A 24220-nucleotide genomic window follows, 5' to 3' on the forward strand; every position below is an offset into this window, starting at 1 on the left:
TGCCTCAGGATGCTTTCACTAATCAGAGACTCAAAGGGAGTTTCGTGATAGAATGCAGTATTATTATATTTTTGACTTTTTAAAAAATTTAAGGCAGAAATATTATTGTGGTGGAAAAACACACACAATCTTGCAAAGACTGTTTTGTCATTTTTTCCTTGGGGGGAACCAGATACTCCTCACTGGTGAACATTTTTCATCTCTACCTTGTTCGTGGTTGCTCTATGGCAGAAGTTTGGTCAGAATCCACTGAGTTCATGTTGGGGCCCAGGGAGGACCCTGTCTGGTCAGACGAGAGGGGGAGGAGGGTAAGAAGAGTCTTGAAGAGAAATGGGGACGGAGAGAAAGCAGGGCCTCCTAGAGGCTTTCTCTCAAATTTTCACGATAATTCCCAGCTCTTTTGTCTCAGACATAAAAGCAACAGCGGTGCCTTGGGCTTTCCCTTAAGATGAGCCTTCAGGGCTCGGCGCTCAGCCCCCTGAGGATCTGGGTATCTCGACCCAGTCTTCATGCTTCACTGTTGCTGGGGTGCCTGCTGACTCCGTGTAAACCTCTGGGTCCTGCACTTCAGCCACTAGCTGTCTTAATTCCATAGAGAAATTGTTCGTTAGAGATGTGTGTATGTGTGTGTGTGGGGGGGGGTGGGGGGGGTGGGGAGGGGGGAGAATAATGACACCACCCGTAATTACCCAGATATTTTAGATGATGATGCTAGAACTTACTCTTTTTTCTCCCATTTCCCCCAAACTGACCAGTTTGGGTGCTGTTTTTAGTCGTAGCCTACCTTCAGAGGGACCAACATTTTTGATACTATAATTTGCCACTTATGGTCACTGATGAGCACGTACATAGCTATTGCAGTATAAAATATATGTGCACACACATCTTTCTCTTACACACACACACACACACACACACACACACACACACACTTGTTGCCCAAAAGAAAAAACTGAATAGTTAATGGAAAAGGCAACTTGGCATACCCATAGTGCAGTAAATTATCTTTGTACTCAATTATGCCTAATTCTAATTTTGATTGTTGTGTTTTGATTTTGATTGTTTGAGAGAAAAGAGGTGGGTGATGGAGGTTATCCTGAATCATAGACTCCGAGAAGGTTTGCTCTTCCCAAATTCACCTCAGAGAACCTGGGAGGGCTGGGCTCAGGGTAAGGAAAGAGTCATTGTTTAGACCTGGGGCATCCTTTGCCCTGAAGGCCCTGCTTCCTGGTGATCCTGCCTCAGCCTGGCAGTGGTTGCCTAGTGATGCGAATAATGAAGTTTTCAGAAATGTTTGTTGAGATATTAGTATTTGCTAAATATCTTATGTACATTTTCATTTGTCTCCCAACAACTGTTTGAGGTTTACTTGTTTCACAGATAAAAGAGACTAAGAAAGAGTAAAATGGCACCCCCTAACCAGCTAGGAAATGGCAGGTTGGCAATGGCAGGTACCTTGTGCACCCCCCACTTGTCTGTATAAGGAGCCTGCATTCTGATTTTTTGTGGGTTTTTTTTGCATTTTTTAATAAATAAAATGTTAAGTGATTGGCAGCCCCAAATATATGGCTCTTGTTACATATGTGGCCACTCTGAGTAGATGACAGAACAGTGTTAGTCTACAGCATTTTCTTCTTTTAAAAAAATTTTTTATTGATTTTAGAGAGGAAGGGAGAGGGAGAGAGAAACATTGGTGTGAGAGAGAAATACCGATCGCTGCCTCCGGCAAGTACCCCAACTGTGGATCAAGCCTGCAACCTGGACATGTGCCCTGACCAGGAATCGAACCGGCGACCTTTCCATGCACTGGACAACGCTCAGCCGCCTGAGCCACACTGGCCAGGGAGCCTTCTTTTTTGTTTGAATTACAAATGGTGTGGTGCAATAGCAGAGCAGTAACAAGTTATGCATAATTTTGTGTTTCTTAGTGATCTGCTATGACTTTCATTCTAATTGTCATAGAAGCTGTAAGTCAACCAGGAAAAGTAGCATTTACCCAGGACTTCAGCACAATCTAAGTGGACCTAACCGAAGGCAGAAAGGATGCTTGAGGAAGATAGGCAGTGCATGTCAAATCCATGAAATGTATCCTCTCTCTCTCTCTCTCTCTCTCTCTCTCTCTCTCTCTCTCTCGTTCCTTTTCCGCCGAATCTTCCTGGACGATGTGGGCAGTTGCTTAAAGATTCGAGCCGTGGGAGCAGAGACCATGTCTTCCTGCAGCCCGTGTGCAGCATAGCACGGTGGAAGGCGGATTAGCAGGAGGAGGTGGGGGTCGCACCGCGGGGCTGTTGGTGATTGTAAGCTCAGTAGAATTAGGCTTTACCAGGAAAGAGAAGCCCTGTGCTTCTCAGCCTGCAGGCTCCAAGACCCGGGGAAAATGTTCTGTTTTCAAGAGAATTGTTGAAATAGTACCTAGGAGGAAGTTGCCTCAGAATCTCAAACTTTTTATACCCAAACCTTTATTTTATTTTTTAATATATATATTTTTATTGATTTCAGAGTGGAAGGGAGAGGAAGAGAGAGAGAGATAGAAACATCAATGATGAGAGAGAATCATTGAGCGACTGCCTCCTGCACACCCTACACTGGGGATCGAGCCTGAAACCTGGGCATGTGCCTTGACCGGGAATTGAACTGTGCCCTCTTGTTCTTATGTCAATGTTCAACCACTGAGTCACGCCGACCAGGCTACATCCACACCTTTAAAGGGAAAAAGAAAGGTCTAACTGAAATTCTCTAAAACACTACGTCATGAGATGAGTGGCCATAAAGGGTCTTACCCTGCCACTGGCAGCCCCTTACCAGGCCTTCTCTCTGGGAGGTGGCTGGTCAGCTGAGCACCCTGGGACCCTGGACCTGCAGCAGCAGCAGCACCGCCTGTGAACTTGTTAGGATCAAAATTCACAGGTCCCTCCCAGTCCTTTGTTCAACTTGCTTATGAAATAATTTTAGAGATAAATTACCCCTACAGCTCCCCATGAAACCAGAGAAGTCTGAAGAAGCAAGCACCGGTGCAGTCATACCAGGAGAATGAACAGGGAAGCTTTCAAGAAGAACTTTCCTGAGAAATTAGAGCAGGATTCTCTGCTGCGGCACTACTGAGGTTTTGACCATGATCGTTCTTTGCTGTAGAATTGGCATTGGGCATTGTAGGAGGCTTAGCAGCATCCCCGGTTTTTACCCACTAGATGCTACTAGCAGCCTTCGGGTTTTGGTTTGTGATAATTGACAATGTCTGAAGACTTTGCTGAATGTCCCTGGAAGGGGGAAGGAGGCAGAGTCACCCACCCCTTGGAGAGCCCAGACTTAGAGTGGTGCAACTGAGCACTATTGTCTTCAGAGGAGGTTGTTGGGAGGGATATTTTACAGAGGCAGTGGGGCGGCATTCGTAACGGGATAGTAACAGGCGCCAGTGCTCACTGCTCACCAGGCATGGCGTGTGTTTTGCATACCTCTTTTAATCTTTACAACAAACCTATGCTTGTTGTAAAGCAAGTACTATTTCCCCCACTTTATGAATGAAGAAACCAAGGTTTAGAGATTAAGTCACACTGAGAAGTGATATGCCAGGGGTTCAATCCCAGGTCCTTCATATATATATAAAATTGATTTTTTACAGAGAGGAAGGGAGAGAGATAGAGAGTCAGAAAGATCGATGAAAGAGAAACATCGACCAGCTGCCTCTTGCACACCTCCTACTGGGATGTGCCTGCAACCCAGGTACATGCCCTTGACCGGAATCGAACCTGGGACCTTTCAGTCCTCAGGCCGACGCTCTATCCACTGAGCCAAACTGGTTACGGCAGGTCCTTTTCACCATTTTGCTGTGTTGCCAGTCATATACCTGTATATGGATATACATATCTCTATCTATGGGTCTGTTGGCCTGTCCCTATCTACCTTCCAAATCTGAAAAGGACTGGAGAGGGCCAGAGCCAAACTGACTTTCAAAACATTTGAGCTGGTACCAAAAGCAGGTACCCAAACAAGGTGTCTTCTGCCATTGCAGCCCCCCCACCCCACCTTTCCTTCCTTCCCTGTGCCCAGGAGCCTTCAGCTTCTGCCTGATCCCCCCCACCTCTCCCCGTCCCTCAGTGGAAGACAGTTGTGTGTGCTTCTCGTGTCCTCTCGCAGAGCTCCGCTGCGCACCCGCCGGCTCCTGGATATCAAAGGCTGTGCTCTTCAGGGCCTGGAGGGCAGCTCGCATCATCAAAGGGAGCTGCTGGGAAAGCAATGCTGCCTGGACCCAGACTTCACAGGAAAGAACAGCCCGATCTCTTCTGATCCCGAGCCCCTCGGGTGCCAGGAGCTCTGCAGAGATTGGTGTCTGGGTGGCTTTGTTAGCGCAGGTAGTGGAAGTGGGGTTCTTTTGGTGCCATAAGGAAAGCATTCCAGGAGATCCACGTACGGGAGATTGTGGCGTGGTAAGATTTATTTGTGGCACCGGATGCAAAATCAAAGGAGTGCCCCTGGGTTTCCAAAGTCTCATCTCCTTCATCCCACCGTGAAAGAGTCCACTCTTGTCCTCATCAGACCCAGAAATAGGGCCAGTGTCCAGAGATTCCGTGCCATGTTAAAGCTTAGTCCAGGGGTGGGCAACCCCTGGCATGCATGCCAAACATGGCACACCAGTAACTTTTGCTGGCACGCGAAACCCTCTTATAATCTTCCATTTACAGTTTTTTAAAAAATATATATATATTATTGATTTTTTACAGAGAGGAAGGGAGAGGGATAGAGAGTTAGAAACATCGACCAGCTGCCTCTTGCACACCTCCTACTGGGGATGCGCCCGCATCCAAGGTACATGCCCTTGACTGGAATCGAACCTGGGACCTTTCAGTCCACAGGCCGACGCTCTATCCACTGAGCCAAACCGGTTTGGCTACAGTTTTTTTCTTAATATCGACTTTTTTATTTTTCAGATAAATTCAGTGTAGGTTCATCTTAGATAAATAAATAATTTTACATAACAAGTTATCTTAAAGATCATAGACATGGATTGACGAGAGAGGGGAAGAGCAATTTCTATGCCTCTGCCTTAACTCTCCCTGCCTTCCTAGATCTGACCAGTGTTTTGGTTTCATCCACATACGCTTGTGAATCTTTATTCTCAGTGATGAATTTTGTTAAGTTTCGTAATAGGAGTAGCCTGATGGATGAAAGTAGTAGCTCGTGCATATCTCTGAAGGTCACGAAATATAAACCTGATGTAAAATCTCTGTCATCAGTGATGCAGCAGCAAAAGTCCCACTGATAATATCAAACGGAGTCATAAAGTTTTCTGTCGGACTAACAGTGTACATGTATACATTAAAAAATAAATGTATTTTTCATCATCATATACTGTGTTTTTGTCTCTCGAATGAATTTTATTATTTCTTCAAGGTTCTTCACATACATACACCTTAAGAGATATCAAGTAGGCGTAACATGTTCTCAAAAAATTAGGGTTGGCACGCAGAAGAATTTTGAGTCAGAGATTTTGCTGGTTTTGGCACGCACTCACAAAAAGGTTGCCCACCCCTGGCTTAGTCCTTTGGTGCCCACACAGTCTGCCAGGGGCCCAAGGCGGCTGCTAGACTCACATGGTGGCTATGAAGAGTATCTCAAATTTTCCCGTTCTTGCACTAGCCTTGCCTACTCTAGCGAATGACCTGTTCCCAGGTGTGACTAACAGACAAGTACCTTCCCTCTGTCACCCAGACTTTACTGGGCTTGAGTCTATTCTCCCCCTGTCCAATCCCTTCCTGTGGCCTCCTGGGGAGTGTTAACCCACAGTTTCCTGGCAAAGCGGCACAAATGGCATGCCTATACTATTTGGCCTTCCCTTTGCTCCTTTCCAGTTATTCATAAGGAGGTTAAATTACAACGGCATCATTTTGGGCCTCAGCTATCTTCAGCTGAAATTAATCTGTATGCCAGTGTGGCACATTCTGGGGAGACTCCTTCTGAAGCCCCACAGGGTATATACCTAGAAGTGGAATTGGTGGGAAAAATGGTAATTCTATATTTAACTTTTTGAGTAACCACCAAACTTTACCATGGTGGCTGCATGATTCTACACTCCCACTAGCAGTGCACAAGGGTTCCAGTTTCTCCACATCCTCACCGAAACTTGTTATTTTCTGTTTGTTGAGTTACAGTAGCTATCTTAGTGGCTGTGAGGTGGGCAGATACAGGCTTTTTATCAGATCCTCTTCTCCAGTCCAGGCTTTGCATGTGGGGGTCCTTATGCCTGGATCTTGCCACCTCCTCATCCTCTAGGGATTAGCTTAATCCTCACTTCCTCTGCAAAGTCCTCTCTGTGCCTGCAAACTAAGTTATCACCCTTTTAATCTCTCATATCATCCGGTTCATTTCCTCCACAGCACTTGCCTTACTTTGTATTTATATAATAAGTAATTTACTTTTCAAACTCCTGTTTGAAAAGGAAGGGGCGGTGTTTGTGGGGTCCCCTTGTGAAGCTAGTTCTGAGCTCAGTGCCCCGTCCTTAATAGGAGCTCAGTAAATGGTCTCATGAGGCCTTCCTTGGCTTGCCTGGTGCTCATGTTTATGACAAGCTGAGGCTGAACTGAATGCAGGATGATGGTGAGCGTGTTATTATAAGTAAACTTGCCAGCTGGTAATGGCTGAATACAAAACGGGGGTTTGACCTTCAGTTTGTTTTGAGCTGACTGAAAGGACATGATGCATTGAAGTTCCTTCCATTAGAATTAAGGCAGCCTCTAGGGTCCCGCAGCCAGCAGGGTGTTCAGAGTATGTGCTCTTCCTACCTTAGATTCACTTTCTGTCTAGTTTTCTTCATTGGGAAAATGGAGATCATAATATTACCTACCCCCCTACACGTGAGGTGAGTACAGTATTGAACGAGTTACTCTGCATAAAGTGCTTAGAACAAACAGGGTCTGGCGCATAGCAAGCTCTCAGTCAACAGTAGCTATTAATTTTCACTCTGATTCTAGAGAGACGAAGGCAATAAACAAGGGTTAAAGAGCTCCGCCAGTTGCTTCCTTTGTCTAGTTCTCAGGGGTGGGTCTTGAAGGGGACTGACCATCTCTCTCTCTGGTCAGGTCCAGAAGTAAGGGAGTTTTAATTTTTGGTTCTTAGCTTTTGGCAGTCCTTAGCATTTCTCTAGGAGTGTTCTTTGGTTGTGTGGTCCAGAGGGGTCACCACAATCAGTCTCTGAACATTGTCCCAATAGGGACTCAGGATACATGGGGGGTGGGTGGGCGGGGGGTGGGTTCTGCTTTCCCCTGTGGACGCCAAAGGGGCTGTGGATTCTCCTTCTTCTGTTGCTGGCAGCTGGAGCGTGGGTTTGTGATCCAATCATTGGCATTTAGATGGTTCTGCCTCGGAACCTTGGGTCTTGATAGATTCAGACGTAGGCATAAGGCCACACAGACTCTTCTTGGTAGCTGTGGAAGATGACAGGGTCCGTGGTATAACATAAGTACCCAGTCACCCCAAGAGTCCAGGGGTGATGATGCCTATGGTGGCATCCTAGGCAAATGGTTGATTTTTGTTTTGTTTTGTGACATGTCTATTTAATTTTACACAGAGAAATTACGCAAAATAATAAAATATAATAGGAATTAAGTAACTTTTAAAAATGTATTTTTTGATTTCAGAGAAGAATGGGGGGGGGAGAGAGAGAGAGAGAGAGAGAGAGAGAGAGAGAGAGAAAGAAACATCAACGATGAGAGAGAATTATTGATCAGCTACTTCCTGCACACCCCTACTGGGGATTGAGCCTGCAGGTGCCCTGACTGGTAATTGAACTGTGACCTTCTGGTCAACCACCAAGGTCAAACTCCTATTTTGCCTTTACCAGGTGGTTGAGGTTGACGCTTAACCACCAAGCCACAATGGCTGGGCAGAATTCAGTAATTTTTAAATAACTGATTTATAGAGCTATAACTTATTCCATACAACCAACCTATTTCAAGTGTACAATTCATTGGTTTTTAGTATACTCACATAATTGTGCAATCATTACCAAAATCAAGTATAGAACATTTTTATTACCCTTTACTCCCCAAACCATGTATCCATTAGCAGTCATTCCCCTCTCCCCCTGCTCTCTCCAGGCAACACAAATCTACTTTTTGCTGCTATAGATGGCAAATTGTTCCTAAACCGGGACTTCTCTTGGGAGAAGATTCGTATTTTAGGCTTGCATTAGTGACCTATTGCTACTGAACAAACTACCCCAAAATTAGCAGCTTAAAACAACATACATTTATTTTCTCACATTTTTTATGGAGTAGGAGTTCAGGTGTAGCTGAACTGGGTCCTCTGCTTTTAGATGCCTCTCATGAGGCATCATGTGTTGGTCAAGGGTCTTACCTGAAGGCTCAATTGGGGAAGGATCTGCTTTCACTCTCACTTACCTTGTTTCTGGCAGGACTCGGCTCCTTGCGGATTGTTGGACAGAGGGCCTCATTTCCTTGCTGGTTGCTGAGGGGAGGCCACCCTCAGCTCCTTAGCCAACGTGAGAATTTGCTAGGAAAATCATTGGCTTATGATGGGGTTACGACCGGATAAATTCTTCGTAAGTTGAAAATATCTTAAGTTGAAAATGAGTGTAATACACTTAATCTGCTGAACATCATAGCTTAGCCTAGCCTACCTTAAATGTGCTCAGAGAACTTACATTAGCCTGAAGTTGGGCAAATATTCTGAGTTTCATCTAAAGAGTAATTGCCTTTCTCTTCTCACCAGGAGCAGGGGACACAGATAGGCATTTTGTACACTTAATGGGTTACAAAAACAAAAACAAAAAATCCAAAAACTGCTGGCAACGCTATATTGATTGTTTATCCTTATGGTCACGGGGCTGGCTGGGAGCTGCGGCTCACTGCCACTGCCCAGCACCACGAGAGAGTATTGTTCTATATATCACTAGTCCAAGAAAGGATCCAAATTCAAAATTTGAAGTACAGTTTCTACTGGATGCATATTGCTTTTGCACCATCATAAAGTCTAAAAATTATTAAGTAGAACCATCATCAGTCAGAGACCATCTGTACTTGCCCACTGTTCTGCAATTTTGTGAATCTGGTTTCTGTTGATCTAGTTCCTTTATCTGTGAGCTATTAGCACTGCTAATTACTCCTTTTTTTCCCCAAAGTTGTGTTTGAATACTACCTCAGAGCCAGCTAGCCAGCATACATCAAAAACTAGTTTAGATGTTAATCTCCACAAAGATCAAGGAAGAGAGGTTAGGAACCCTCAAATTAGCCTTATCAAAATGGTTAATGGAACAGCCCATAAATTCTCCTATCTAACCCAGGGTTTTTGCAGTTTATCCTCATTTTGGCTATGACCAGAAGGTTGTATGCATTCTTTCTTAGAGGTTCTGCAGAATTTTAGTATCAGACATCCAGTGCCAACTAGCTTAAACAAGAAAAGGGAATTTGTGGCCTCACATAACTAGGAGAACTACTGGGGTGGCTCACAGGATCAGAAAAAGAACTATAGAGCTCCAGGGCCTGCAACCATTGGCTCCGCGCGGGCAGTTCTCTCTGAAGCTCTTGTTAACATCTCATCATCTTTGTGTCTCTCTTTTTTGGCCTCATTCTTCACTATTGCAATTATGCCTCCATATGTGACTTTTAGTTTTTCAGCCAGAAGAGAAAGAAGGGTTGGGTCTGGTCTTTAGTCCCAATGCCAGGAAGATGGGATACTATGCTAGGCCAGGCCTGGGCCACATGGCCATATTCCTGTGGTCAGAAGAAGGACCACGAAAAAAAACCTACTTCTCAGTACAGGCTCTGGCTCAAGCCCATTGTCAGTGCTCCCTACCCCAGGCATAGACAGATCAACCTTGTAAGTGATCCCTGAAATACTCAAAATCCCTGAAAAGGAGAAGACAGTGCCATAGGCTATGGTAAGGCCCTGCCTGGGAACTGTGGCTTGGGGAATTCTGTTTTGGGTTTTCACAGAGTCTTAGAATTCATTGCATTGCACCCAAGGTCCACTGTCTTACCTATTGGTAAAATAGAGTCACACTGAATTTTTCCAGTATTGATTGTACTTGTTCCCTAACTACTTGACAGTTGAAAAAAAGTTATTGATGGGGATGTGAAGGCCAAGGATGAATGGAAAATAGCTGCCCCAAGGTGGGGGGAGTGAGGGCATTTGCGGGGGCGGGGGGGTAGAGGAGGTCGGGGGGAGGTCAATGGGGAAAAAAAAGGAGACCTATGCACTACTATTTGTAATACTTTATTTTTTAAAAAATATATTTTATTGATTTTTTACAGCGGGAAGGGAGAGAGTTAGAAACATCAATGAGAGAGAAACATCGATCAGCTGCCTCCTGCACTTCCGCTACTGGGGATGTGCCCGCAACCAAGGTACATGCCCTTGACCAGAATCGAACCTGGGACCCTTCAGTCCACAGGCCGACGCTCTATCCACTGAACCAAACCGGTTAGGGCCTATTTGTGATACTTTAAACAACAAAATAAAAAATAATAAAGTAAAGAAAAAAGAAAGAAAGTAACTGCCCATTTCATGGGCTTATGACCAAGGTTAAACTACATTAACAAAAGAGGCCAGAGCCTGGCCAGCACTGATCAGTGGTTGAGGGTCGACTTATGAACCAGGATGTCACGGTTTGATTCCTGGTCAGGCACATGCCTGGGTTGCGTGCTCAATCCCCAGTGGGGGGCGTGCAGGAGGCAGCCGATCAATGCTTCTCTCTCATCATTGACGTTTCTATGTCTCTCTCCCTCTCCCTTCTTCTTGTATAGTTATAAAGCACCTCTATTATTGGAATTTTTTTCCAACATAAAATATTTTAAAAAGAGGCCAGAACTTTTTATTTACTACTACTCTCTGTGATTTATGGGCATATTGTTGACTTTTGTTTTTAACCTTTCAAGAAAGGAATATTTGACAAGTTTATGAAATTCACATGTATTCAGAGACTCATTAATCTTAGTGCCAGGGTAAGCCTTGTTTTTAGACCCATGGGATCTTGGATCTTGATCTTGGATTGAGATCAAGATTAGTCAGACTTGACTTTTCGAAGAAGTAATGTTGTGCTCCCTTTATTTTTATTTTTTAAATATATTTTATTGAGTTTTTACAGAGAGGAAGGGAGAGGGATAGAGAGTCAGAAACATCGATGAGAGAGAAAAATCGATCAGCTGCCTCCTGCACACTCCCTACTGGGTATGTGCCTGCAACCAAGGTACATGCCCTTGGCCGGAATCGAACCTGGGACCCTTGAGTCCGCAGGTTGACGCTCTATCCACTGAGCCAAACCGGTCAGGGCTGTTGTGCTCCCTTTAAATATGTATATTGACACTGGAGTAATCCTAGTAATTCTTTCAAGGAAGTACTACAGTGGGGTCTCTGTAGGGAACTCCTCCCGGTCTAGGACCCTTCACAGTTGCTTGGGGATGTACTCACAGCTGATCACTTGTTCTTTGGTGGTTCTTTATGGAGGGCCCTGACTGTGCTAAGTGATAGAAGCAATTGTGTAGGATAATCTGCCTGATCCTACATACTTAGAGCTGGTTTAGGGTTTTGCCCCAAGTAAGGAAACAGCTCACTTCTAAATTTAGATTGGGATCCAGTATTAAGGATGGCAGGGTAGAGAAGATAAAACCTACTTGATATCTCCCAGAAGCCAAGGGGCATGTAGAGGGTGGGAACTTGGTTCTTGGTTCAGACAGACTTGGTTTGACTCTTAGCAAAGACACCCCCTAGCTTTGTGACATTGGGAAATTAGTTCACTTCTGTTTTCTCATCTATAAAAAGGGGCTGATACAGACCCAAAGGGATTGTTTGATGTGTTTTAATAACAATCCAAGGAAGACATTTAGCACTGTATGGGCACATTGCTTGAAAATCACTGTGAAAATCGTAATAACCTTGGGAATCATGATTTTTTGGTCCCTGCGTGTCCTCTTTCCATCATGCACTTAGGACCTCTCCCAAGTCTCCATACACAGAGCAAACCACCACTACCACCTGGGGGCGGGGCATGAGGTCTTCAGCAGAGACTTTAGAACCAGGGTGACATGCAGGATTCAATTCTCAGAGGTCCAGTTCCTCAACTGCAAAGTGAGACAGTAACACAGGTTGTGAGGGTTAGAGATAATAATGAGCTCCACTATAGGTTGGCTTTTTAAAAATTCCTTATCTGGCCATCTCTGTGGACCCAGGCCATGGTGGCAGTTTAAGTGAGGATCTCTAGAAGACAAATCTTAGCTGTCCCTGATGTCAGTGTTTTCCTACTAGCCCTGAGCCAGACTTCATTGCTTTTAGTTCTGGCCTGCATGATTTCCTTCAAACCAAGGTCGCTGGAGCCATGATAATGGGCACTGACACTTGGAAATATGCTCTTCAGATAACTCATCCTGGCATGATTGCCAATTAAGAGGCAACAAAGAGATCACTCTTGGCCCCACCGAGGGTGGATGTGTAAGACTGAACTACAAATGCACACTAATATGGTTGTGATTTTGCATCAAGACTGGCAAGAGACATTAGCAAAGAAAAGATTTGTTTGATATAGAAAAAAATGATGTTCAAAGGTCAGAGTTTCTTGCGGAAGGTTCTCTTCGCTTCTGTCTGGTACCGGAAAGCTATAAATCAATAAAATGTCTGCGTTTCCCCAAGTTATTCATTATTCGTATCACAGATTCTTCCCCTGACACCACTGCACACGAGTCCCTGTTCAGGAGAAGAAAAGCAGGGGGATGTTTGAAAGCTCTGTGCCATCTGCTGACATTCTCCCTGCTTGTGCCTTGCAGCCTACTTCTGCTTCCTCCTGACTGCTCTGGGTGTGACAGCTGGTGCCCATCGCTTGTGGAGCCACAGGTCCTACAAGGCCAAGCTGCCCCTGAGAATATTTCTGGCTGCCGCCAACTCCATGGCTTTCCAGGTAGGGATGGTGCACATTCCTCCACACACATTCTAGACTCAGTGCTCTGGCCCCAAGCACTCCCTGCCTCTCCTGAGTTTTATCTCCTTGGAGCTTTACATACTGTAAAATGTCACCTGGGGACTTCGTGGTTCAAGACATGCTGACCCACAGAGGAGGAAGGAGATACCTCCCTCCAGAGTCCAAGCCCTCCATATGCCCCGAAACCCTCTATTTTTGTCCAGCTCTATTGAGAGCCAAGTTCCGTGCTGAGTATGCTATGTACCTATTGCATTTGATCCTCCCAGTAACCCCATGCATTAGGTGCTGTGTGTTCCTGTTTTACCGATGAGGAAGCAAAGGCTTAATGAAGTTAAAGAACGAATCTCAGAGGGAAGGTGGGGGAGGGTGGGTGGGTGGGAAGTAATCAACCAAAGACCTTGTATGCATATATGCAGAACCCATGGACACAGACAATAGGGTGCTGAAGGCCTGGGGTGGGGGGTGGAGGGCAAGGGCAGGCTGGAGGGGGCCAATGGGGGGAAAAAGGGGACATATGTAATACTTTCAACAATAAAGAATTATTTAAAAAACCGAAAAGAACGTAGCCAAATTATAGGACTAAAAAATGTAACATCTAGAGTAGCGGTTCTCAACCTGTGGGTCGCAACCCCTTTGGGGGTCGAACGACCCTTTCACAGTGGTCGCCTAAATACATCCTGCATATCAGATATTTACATTACGATTCATAACAGTAGCAAAATTACAGTTATGAGGTAGCAACGAAAATAATTTTATGGTTGGGGGTCACCACAACATAAGGAACTGTATTAAAGGGTCGTGGCATTAGGAAGGTTGAGAACCACTGATCTAGAGTAAGCAAATTCGGGTCTGATACAAAGCCATTACTTCTACAAAACATACTTTTGAGGTCCCCCTCTAAGTATGTAGTGGAAAGTCTATTCAATATGGAGTCGGAAGACTCAGGATTTGAGTCTGCTGGTTGCTAGTTGTGTATCACTTACTCATCTCCAGTTTCTTCATCCGTAAAAATATGAATGTGACTTCACTCCCAGAGCTGTTATGAAACCATTGAAAATTTCAAGGAGCTATAACAATGTAAGAGAGCGTCACACTGCCCTGGGATTGGGCCATCATTCTCAGGACTGTTCCAGTCCTAGCCCGTTTCCCACCAGCTGGGTCACTTTCTGAGCTGCTGGAAGTTTGGATGGATCATGGATCTCTGTTTTCCAGTTCCTCCTCTGATCCAGGCAGGGTGAGTGGGAACAACTTGTTCTCAAAGTCTCTGCCCATATATGAGTGCAGGTGATTCCAGACCCATTGAATTTTCACCCATTGGGAAGAAATGGCAATTCCCCAAACTGCGTTAGGATCCAAGGAAGCAAATGACCCAGAAGCCTCTCTGTGACTTCAGACATGCACGTCACATGGCCACCTCTGCAATGGGCCTCCCATCCCTGTAAGACAGCCTGACCTTCAGCATTTCTCTGCATTGCTCTTGTGTCTAAGATTCTGAATCCCTATTTAAGGCTTCCCTCCTACAGTTGGAGCATTCGTAAAGCAAATAGGATCTAACACAATAGATCGCGTAGGGAGCACAATTCGTATTCTGAACACCTACTGGTTATAATTCAAGCACAGTCGGGAATTAGAACCGCGGTTCTTGGGTAGAAGCTGTTGGGCACAAAGGAGTGGTTGGCAGCTTCTTGGTTTTATGTTTTGTTCACCTCTGGCATTGTGAACTGCGCTGCACTTTGTTTTGACTTCAACCATCTTAGTTCAGTGTTGTGCTTTTTCATCGTAACAGTGAGTATTAATAATAATAATTTAGAAACTCGTTGACTCAGGTCTTAGATGCTATTTAGAACTTAACTCAGTAATTTTCATTTATTTTGTTTAAGCAGCTTATTAGTTTTAGCCTCCAATTATACACTTGAATAAAGCACCTCTGTTATTGGATTTTTCCCCCAACGTAAATAACTTGAAGTTGAGAGCCTAAACCTCTTTCCCACTGAAACTATTTGTTTGTAACTCAGTTTTTTAGAACCTAAGTTTCCTTAATAAAACGTCCCATAATGGGACATCACACGGTGATTTTAAATTTACTTTGGGGAGAAAGTTCATTGTAAGCCCAGGTTCTGGAATAAGTTCTCGGCTCTGCCATTTGCTATATGTGGGCCTTTGTACAGGTCTCTGTTTCTTTAAATGCATAGGGAGCAGGGTAATAATACCTACCTCACAGAGTTGTTGAGAGGATGGAATAATGAACAAAAAATGCCCAGATTAAAGTAGCACTCAGAGAATATCCTTACCCCTCTTCTTTATTAGAATTGGCACACCATCTCATTCATTTCTGTATTTTAGTGCCTATCATATGGAAAACCCTCAATGATTGTTTGTTAAATGAATGAGTAGTTTTTAAAAATATTTTTAGAAATCATCAAATTAGAACTATGCCTACATGTCTCAGGGCCACATTTGTGGTGGATTTTTTTCATTTAACAGATATTTATTGAGCACCTACTATGTGGCAGCCCCTGAGCTAAGCCAAAGTGGGTTTAATGATTAGCAAACACACAGTCCTTGTCTTCATGGAGCCTTCTATCTAGTGGGATATTAGAATTTCCATAGTTTCCCAGTGGAAATGTCAGTGCTCCATGGGTCTGGGGTTTTGTAACAATGTCACTTAGACCAAGTGAGAGGTACTTGTAAGATCAGCAAAGGGCCAGCTCCCATACGATGCATAACTGTATCAGAGGAAAAAAATGCAGTCGATCCACACCACTTAACCACAGGAACAGAACCACCTGGGAAAGTAAAAAATGTGCTGTGATCTGCCTATAGCCCTGACTTAGTGCAGAGTCATTGATTTAGTTTCCCTTTGATGTCCCCCTGGATTTTTAAAGATAGTTTCAAGGGTTCTCTTCTGCTTTCTTCCATCAAAATGGTCATGCTGTTGGCCAAAATGGACAAATGCAATGGTCATTTTTGAGTATCAGCAGGGCTTTTTCTAGATGCTACACACAAGATTTTGATCATCAAAAACAATCTTCTTAAAATTGGGACTTAGACATTTGAAATTCCCTTTTCTCTTTCTTTTGTACAGAATGTATGTACTGGGCAGGGGGCTCTAGTGAGAAAGGTGGAGGTACTTCTGGTCTGAAAAGATGTCTTTCCACTGTTGACTTGGGTTTTCCTAGAGCAGCGGTTCTCAACCTGTGGGTCGCGACCCCTTTGGGGGTTGAACGACCCTTTCACAGGGGTCGCCTAAGACCATTGGAAAACACATATATAATTACATATTGTTTTTGTGATTAACCACTATGCTTTAATTATGTTCAATTTGTAACAATGAAATTGGGGGTCACCACAACATGAGGAACTGTATTAAAGGGTCGTGGCATTAGGAAGGTTGAGAACCACTGTCCTAGAGACTTCTTCTTAAATAGAGATTAAGGCCTTCAGTTCTTTCATTTGAAATCCCGTTATCATACAGGAGCCCTGTTGACGTGGAGATAAGGGGAAGCCTCCTGTAGCCCTATGATTGGGTTTCAGTTGTGGTGATGAGCCTGAGATGAGTATTTCCCTCCCCATGGTCAGTCAGGCTTTGGTAAAACCCAGTTGAGTGGGCTCTGGTAAAATAGTTTCTCTTGAGAACAGACCTCACTAAGGAAAATAGAGAGCTCTGTGCAGAGCTGACATTTCAAAGCGGTTACTTTTCTCCTTTTCCTGCTAGAAGAGCAAGGGAATTTTCCCAGCTACTCATGGTGAGAACCTGGTAGGGCCCTTGGAGGTAAAATTCATGATCATGTGGAGCCCCTTAGGACTGAGCCCTCTAGGAGTTTTGAATTATCAATAAGCCTCCAGTAATTCATCAATTACACTTTAAAGTATTCGTGCCAGTTCTGGCTTTTGCTCCTGGGCGTCTGCTTCCAGTAGGCTGTGATTCTCTGTAGCTGCCTGTTTGTCTCTCTAGTTTTGGGGGCAGCAGTTTATCTGTGATCTTAATTCTCTGATGGATCTAAGAATTGTTGATTTTCAGTTTGTTTGGCTTTTTTTTCCTTGTTGCAAGGATAGGAGTGACTACTTCCAAGCTCTCTGCAAGTCAGACCAGAAAGTGGAATTCGTGAATTTGTGAATATGTCAAGTAAATCACATGGTTATGGGCCATGAACTTTGGCAGGTATATAACAACAAAAACAACACGTTTTGAGTGCTAACCACACGCCAACATTTCATGAAGTACATTAGCCATCTGACAATACCCCTACAAAGTAGATATTGTATTGTCCTCATTCAGTAGGAGATAAAATGAAAAAAGAAAGAGGCCATGTAACCTGACCAAGGACATACAGATTTGATGACAGAAGGGGAATCCAAGTGCAGATGGCTTGACTCCAGAGGTCACTTCTCACTGCTGCTCTAAGGCCTCTCCCAGGGTCCAGGTGTACCTGTACCCTTTCATTTTGCAAGTACACCTGGGTTAAGCTTGTTCCCTGCAGTGGAGAACAAGACAAGTGAGGTGTCTGTCCTCAGAACGTGTACCTTACAGTGGGGGAGAGGAGCAAATAAATACATAAGCAGAAGAATATGAAGAATTTCAACACGACAGTGTGACAGAGTGACAGGGAGGCAGCTTCTTTAGAGAGGATGGTCCGAGAAGACCTCGCTGAGGAGGTGACAGTAGAGCTGAGACCTGAGGGAGGGAACGGGTAGGGGGAGAGCATTCCAGACCGAAGGAGGAACCAAAGCAAAGTGGGAACAAGTATAGTGCGTCCAACGAAGAAAGAATGGCCAGTATGGCTGGTTCACGTGAGTGCAGGAGAGCGTCTTAGAAGAGGTCAGAGAGGGAGACAGGGGCTACCCCAGTGCAGGGCTCTGTTGGGCATAGCAAGGAGGTTGGATATTGTTGTAAAAGCCATGGAAAAGCACTGCAAGGTTTTAGGGGTGTGACATGGCCTAATGTGTTTCCATGGCACAAGGAGGACTCAGACCACGGTCATGAGAGCCCACAGATGTTTGCACCAGATCAGGATCATAGACAGCCCCACGCTGGGTCTCTGTGGGTGTGCACATCGAGGAGGGAAACTTGGTGATGATGAGGTGAGGCTCTGGAGGACGGCTGGTGTTCACAGCAGTGGGAGCAGTTGGTTAGGAGGACAAAAACCTGGGCAGGACACTACTGCCGGCTCGAGAACCCTGAACCTTATGTGGCTCTCTGTGCAGGTTCTAACGCTCACTGCAGACATCCGTTTCAGCACTTGCCGCCTTTTCTAACCACAAGCCTAGCTTCGGATGCCCAGCCTTCCTTGGGCACGTCAGAAACAGGCTTGCCTTGCTCTTTTCAGGCTGGGTGGATGCTGTCGGTTTCCTCCTCCCGTGTAAACAGGCAGCAGCAGAAGTGGTCCTGACCTCGAGGCCCCGAGAAGCCTTCCTGGGCGGTTCTGGAAGGTCGCTTGCATGCCTGCCTCAGTGTCTCCTTCCACACACAGCATTTTGCCTCCTGGCACATTTGGAAGTCAAGTGGAAAAACAAATAGCTTGGCCATCTTTGAGCAACTCCTGTGCTCATGGTGATGGTGATTTATGGAGTCAGTAAAGCATTATTGTTGTACACACGCTGCTTTGTAACTCTGGTATTGGCGGAGACTCTGACAGATGATGGGGTGGAAGTGGGAGGTGTGTGTGTCTGAGAGAGAGTGATAGAGAGGGCGGGGGGAGAGAGATAGAGAGAGAAAGAAAGAGAGAGAGAGAGAAAGAAAGAAAGAAGAAACTTTCCCAAGCCTGCTGCAGGAGGCACACAGTATTTTGGCATTTCCATCTGTGCTTACCTGGCAGCAATAACTGTACTTTCTACCAATAAAAAAATGTACCATTAAAATGCCCCACCCCCAAATGTCTCACTTCCTTTTTTGTTGAATCTAGATCAGTGAAAGCAGGTGAGATGAATGAAAGCACCTCAAAGGAATGATGAGGTGAAAGATCAGGTAGCCTGAGAAAAGAGAGAGGTTCCATAGAGGACACAGGATGAGCAGGGTTAGTCTGCCTCTCATGTTACCCTCCACAAATACAGCAGAAACTATGCAGATGTTACACTCTGTACACAGATAAATCCCTTAGCATTTCAAGGTGATTAAATTTTAGTAAACAAATATATATAGTAGTATATATGGGCCACAGAGTTTTTATTTAAAGAAATACTTAGTAAAGTAGAGGGTATTTTTTTTATTTTTATTGATTTTAGAGAGGGGAAGAGAGGGAGAGAGAGGAGGGGAGGGGAGAGGAGGGAAGGGAAGGAGAGAGGAGGGGAAGAGAGGAGTGAAGGGGAGGAGAGAGGAGGGGAGGGGAGGGGAGAGGAGGGGAGGGGAGGGGAGGAGAGAGGAGGGGAGGAGAAGGAAAGAGAAACATTGATGTGGGAGATATACATCGATTGGTTGCCTCTTGCATGTGTCCCAACCAGGGGTCAAACCCCAAACCTGGGTATGTGCCTGACCAGGAATCGGCCAGGGCTGGAGAGTATTTTTGTAAACAAATAGCTACAAGATTTTATATGTTGATCCGGCTCTACATCTATATTGAAAGAAAGGTACGCTTGTTTAAGATGAATTCCACATGCAGTCCTGTTAATTTGAAAGCTATTCTGAAACGTATTTCCAAGGTAACAGTTTCATAAAGAAGATATTTAGAAGTGCTCAGGCAGGACACCTCTTTAACCCTGCTCTCTCCCCTGCCCATCTCTTTCTTTTCTAGAACCACAGGAGGTTGGAGCTGGGGGACCTTAGAAGTCAAGTCTCATCCCTTTTCTAATGCCTGAAGAACCTAAGGCCCAAATGCCTGTCCTTATTTTTATTTATTTTCTCACATTGTCTCCACAAATGTTTATGGGTGTTGAAGGAGCCTGTGTTGCAATGCAATTCCCTGTCAAGCTGTTTCTCCCTGTACCTGCCACCAATCACTTGGGCTGAGATAGCAGTTGTCACTGCTTATTCTTTTCCATTGCTCTCCTGCCAGACACTCTTATGTTGTTGCTTTCTAGGTTTTCCTGCCCACTGATTATTTTGCATTTTGGATGATTTCTCTCCCAGTTGCCATTATTTGTATTTTTCCTAAATCAAATCTCATTGTGATAATTTCTGTTAATATTTCTAACCTCTGTATTATTTCTCTGTTCTCAAAGATGTCTGCAGCATCTCTTAATTTGGTACCAATCAACAATGTTATTAACAGAATGTGTACGCCCTGTTCCCAGTCATTAATAAAGATGCTTAATAAAACTATTAGATCTAACAGATACATTGGGGCCTTCATTAGCTACCTCCCTCCCCTCATTAGATATTGAGCTGTTTTTTTAATCTCTGGTCCTTGTTTATCAGAGTTCAGGTTTTTCCGTCCTGTCTAGTTCCTTGTAGCACCAGCCAGAGTTCTTGTCACAGGAATGTTTCAGGAATGCTATGTTACATGCCTTTATTAAGCTCCAAAGATACAATAGCTACAGGAGTCATTGAATAAGCCATTTTAATTAAAGGTAAAATTTGCAAAATGTCAAAAAAGGGGAAATTTCTACCCTTGCTTTTAAAAGATTTTTAAAAAAGACAGACACACCTGATTATTTTCACATCCTATTGACTCTACTATAGCTTTTTGTGTACGTCTGCTGGTTCATTCTCTTTGCATGTAAAGGTGCATAAGCCACTTGTGAGGAATGGCCCTAGTGCCTGGCCTTTTGGCTCAGTGATTGGGTGTTGACCTATGACTTATGCTGAGATACTGTGAGCCTATATAAATATTTTTTCTTCATCAACCTTTCACCCAGTATCTTAGCATACATTGGTGATTCTTGCTTGAATCAGTTATTGCCATGACATCTGCAGAATGATGATTTTCTAATTGCATAATTCCCTCTAGATTTGTTGGTTGGCATTTCACATATGTATGTATACATGTATACATTTACTATGGGCTCATAGATTCTTATTTGTTAAATAGATTTTAGTCTGTAATTATTATTCATCTTAATGCCTCAAATTAATAGTCACATGACCCCAGTTTGTTCAGTGGAAGGCAATGCAAATGGACTCCTATGTCCGTTTTGACACATTGCTATCATTTTTAGAGCAATTTCTTATTTTCTGGTACAACAAAATATATCAAGCTCCTCTGGTGTTTTTCCTGCCCTAGTCCTGGCACCAGCCTGGCACCAGAGTTCTGACTTCTTTTATTGGGGAATGGTATTTTAAAACCAAGATCTGGGAGCAAGTTGTATCCATTGCTATTGGGCTGTCATTGTTTTCTAGGTTCCTTCTTCGCTGAAAATTTGACTCACTGAGTGAAGGAGATGTAGCTCAGGAGACTAACAGGGGTGGGCAAACTTTTTGACTCGAGGGCCACAATGGGTTCTTAAACTGGACCGGAGGGCCGGAACAAAAGCATGGATGGAGTGTTTGTGTGAACTAATATAAATTCAAAGTAAACATCATTACATAAAAGGGTACGGTCTTTTTTTTTTTTTTTTTTAGTTTTATTCATTTCAAATGGGCCGGATCCGGCCCGCAGCCGTAGTTCGCCCACGGCTGGACTAGAACAATGGTCAATATCACTGACCAAAAAAACTTTAAAACCCAAATTAGGAAGGCTCACAGAATGCCAACTTGTCTACCAAGCAGACTCCCAAGCCATTTTTAAAATGTGTTTTTTTAAAGTATAAAAGTCTTATTCAAATACATTCTCATTGTAAAATATTTAATAAAAGAAACACCCCTTTCGTTCTTTGCCATTTTTAAGTGTTGTCAGCAAACACCTTTTAAACCACTAAAGTTGGCTTTTGAACACTTACCCAGCTTCTAAAACCTCCCAGGCTGAGGGGCATGTGAAGGCCAGGCTGTAGGTGGTGACTTGTTCTCCCGCAGTTACAACTTGCCAGGTGGTGTAGACTCTGCCAGGCCCTTTTGGGGGACTTTCTGGGTTCTTGTTACAGATCGTCAGTGTTATCTGGGGGGAAATCAGTGCTGACCCAGTATTGACAATGGGGAAAGCACCAAATGTTCTTCACTGTTTCAATAGTACAATGTTGGCATCTGAACTGGAGGAGGTTGTATTCAGACCCCAGAGACTGAGATAAAGTCACTTTCAAATGAGCCTTATGGTCCCTAGAGAGGAGAGGCAGCGATGTCCTTCCCTCTTTGACCCCCTTGATGGAATGACTTATCCCAGATGTCTTCCACTCACAAGACACACCCGTTCTACTCTAAAACCTGCCTGTTCAAGCTGACTTGTCTGTCGGTGGTGCTCCTAGTGTCTTTTTCACTATTGATTGGAAACAAAGATGTATTATGAGTACAAATTATATTCTTTAAAAAATTGTTTTAATTGAATTTATTGGGGTTACATTGGCTAATCAAATTATATAGGTTTCAGGTATACCATTCTATGACCTATCATCTGTATATTGTATTGTGTTCACCATCCAAAGTTAAGTCTCCACTGAATGGAGCAAGCTAAATACTGTTTACATTTAGCCTTTATCTTGCTAAAGATAAAGGCTAGTGGAAATTATGTGAGCTTTATTTATTTTTTTAAATGTATTTTTATTGATTTCAGAGAGGAAGGGAGAGGGAGAGATAGAAACATCAATGATGAGAGAGAATCATTGATCTGCTGCCTCCTGCACTCCCCCCACCAGGGATCGAGCCCACAACCCGGGCATGTGCCCTTGACCAGAATTGACCCTGGGACCCTTCAGTCCGCAAGCCGACGCTCTATCCACTGAGCCAAACCGGGTAGGGCTATGTGAGCTTTAAAAGACAGTTTCCCTCTATGGCCATTTAGAGGACTAGACTCACGAATTTCTTCTGAACATAGAAGGAGGTTGGGGAGAAGTACTGACTGAGAGAGTGGCTTCATAATCTGCTTCGGTGGAGCTTTTGAGATTGATTACCTTTGCTCAAGCCCCAGATAATATGCAAAGGCTGTGCTTATGGAGAAAAACCACCACATGATCAATTTCAATTTCTACAGCCTCAGCAGGTTCCCTGTTTCGGGATATTATCTAGGATGGAGAGTGAAGTAATAAAGATACAAAACACAGGACGGGTTTAAGCAAAGGCAAGGTGCTTAAAGTCACACAGGTGAGCTGTGATTAGTTGGTTAGTGTTAATGTTGATGTCCAGATGTATTACTGGATTACTAAATGAATCTTACTTTTTCATAGAGTTTTTCCTAATGTGGGGCTCATGGCAGAAGCTGGGTTGTTTTGATTCAGGAGTATGGAAACTTAAAAATAATCGTTTCCCCATTTTACAAAAGAAAAACTTGTTTTTATAAAAATTTAGAAAATACAAACTAAAATACAAAATTAAAAATCACCCACCATCCCACTTTCTAGAACCATTATAAACAAGGTTGACTTACATACTTTCTTTATTTTTCCTATGCCCATATACACATTTTTATTAAAAATGGGTCCATTCCATACCTACTATTTTGAAAACGACTTTTCACTTAAATTCTTTCCCCGTCATCTCTCTGTGTCAATAATACAATATCTTTTTTTTGTAAATTCGTTTTTAATACAAAACCAAGAGATGCTCTTGTTAAAAATTTCAGAGCATAAGATAAAATGTAAAAGTATTTCTCCTCATCTCCTATATCCCAGTCTCATTCCCTGAGGTAACCCTAAGATCTTTTTCTTAATATTTCTCTCCAGAAGTTTTCTGTGTACACACACTCTCACACACACGAAAAGTATTGAATTAAATAATGTATCTCAAGGTACTCAATCATAATCTCTTATGTGGAAATTCAGGGCTTTTCCATGTTTTCACGGCAGTGAGCATCTTTGTGTTTAAATCTTTGCACACACCCTGATTATTTCCTTAAGATAAAGAAAACAAATTGTTAGATTTTACATATGCACAATTTTAACACTTTTGATATGTGCAGCCCATTTGCTATTCACCTGGTTTGTACCAATTTCGCACTCTCATCAGTAAGCAACATTTAATTTTTAAAACTTTAAAGTTTTTTATTTATTTGACTAGAGGCCTGGTGCACAAATTTGTGCAACAGTGGGGTCCCTTGGCCTGGCCTGCGGGATTGGGCTGAAACTGGCTCTTTGACATTCCCCCAGGGGTCCCAGATTGTGAGAGGACACATGTCAGGCCAAGGGATCCCACCGGTGCATGATTGGGGCCAGGGAGTGACACGGGAGGTTGGCCAGCTGGGGTGGGACTAAGGGAGGGCTCCAGGTGTTGTCCGGCCAGTCTCATTCAGTCTCGATCGGCCGGACCCCAGCAGCAAGCTAACCTACTGGTTGGAGCATCTG

General features: G+C 43.9%; 1 protein-coding gene across 1 annotated transcript in view; it reads left to right on the forward strand.

Annotated features, from left to right (window-relative positions):
* SCD5 (stearoyl-CoA desaturase 5) overlaps positions 1–24220 on the forward strand; it is a 146490-nt gene that overhangs the window by 72386 nt on the left and 49884 nt on the right. Inside the window, exon 2 of the mRNA XM_070393996.1 lies at positions 12771–12901. Coding sequence (XP_070250097.1) covers positions 12771–12901 — 131 coding nt within the window. The remainder of the gene's footprint in view (positions 1–12770; positions 12902–24220) is intronic.

Source organism: Myotis yumanensis, unplaced genomic scaffold (genome assembly GCF_028538775.1).
Source record: "Myotis yumanensis isolate MYYU_CA2020_CCGP unplaced genomic scaffold, mMyoYum1.0.hap1 SCAF_1, whole genome shotgun sequence".
NCBI classification, from domain to species: domain Eukaryota; kingdom Metazoa; phylum Chordata; class Mammalia; order Chiroptera; family Vespertilionidae; genus Myotis; species Myotis yumanensis.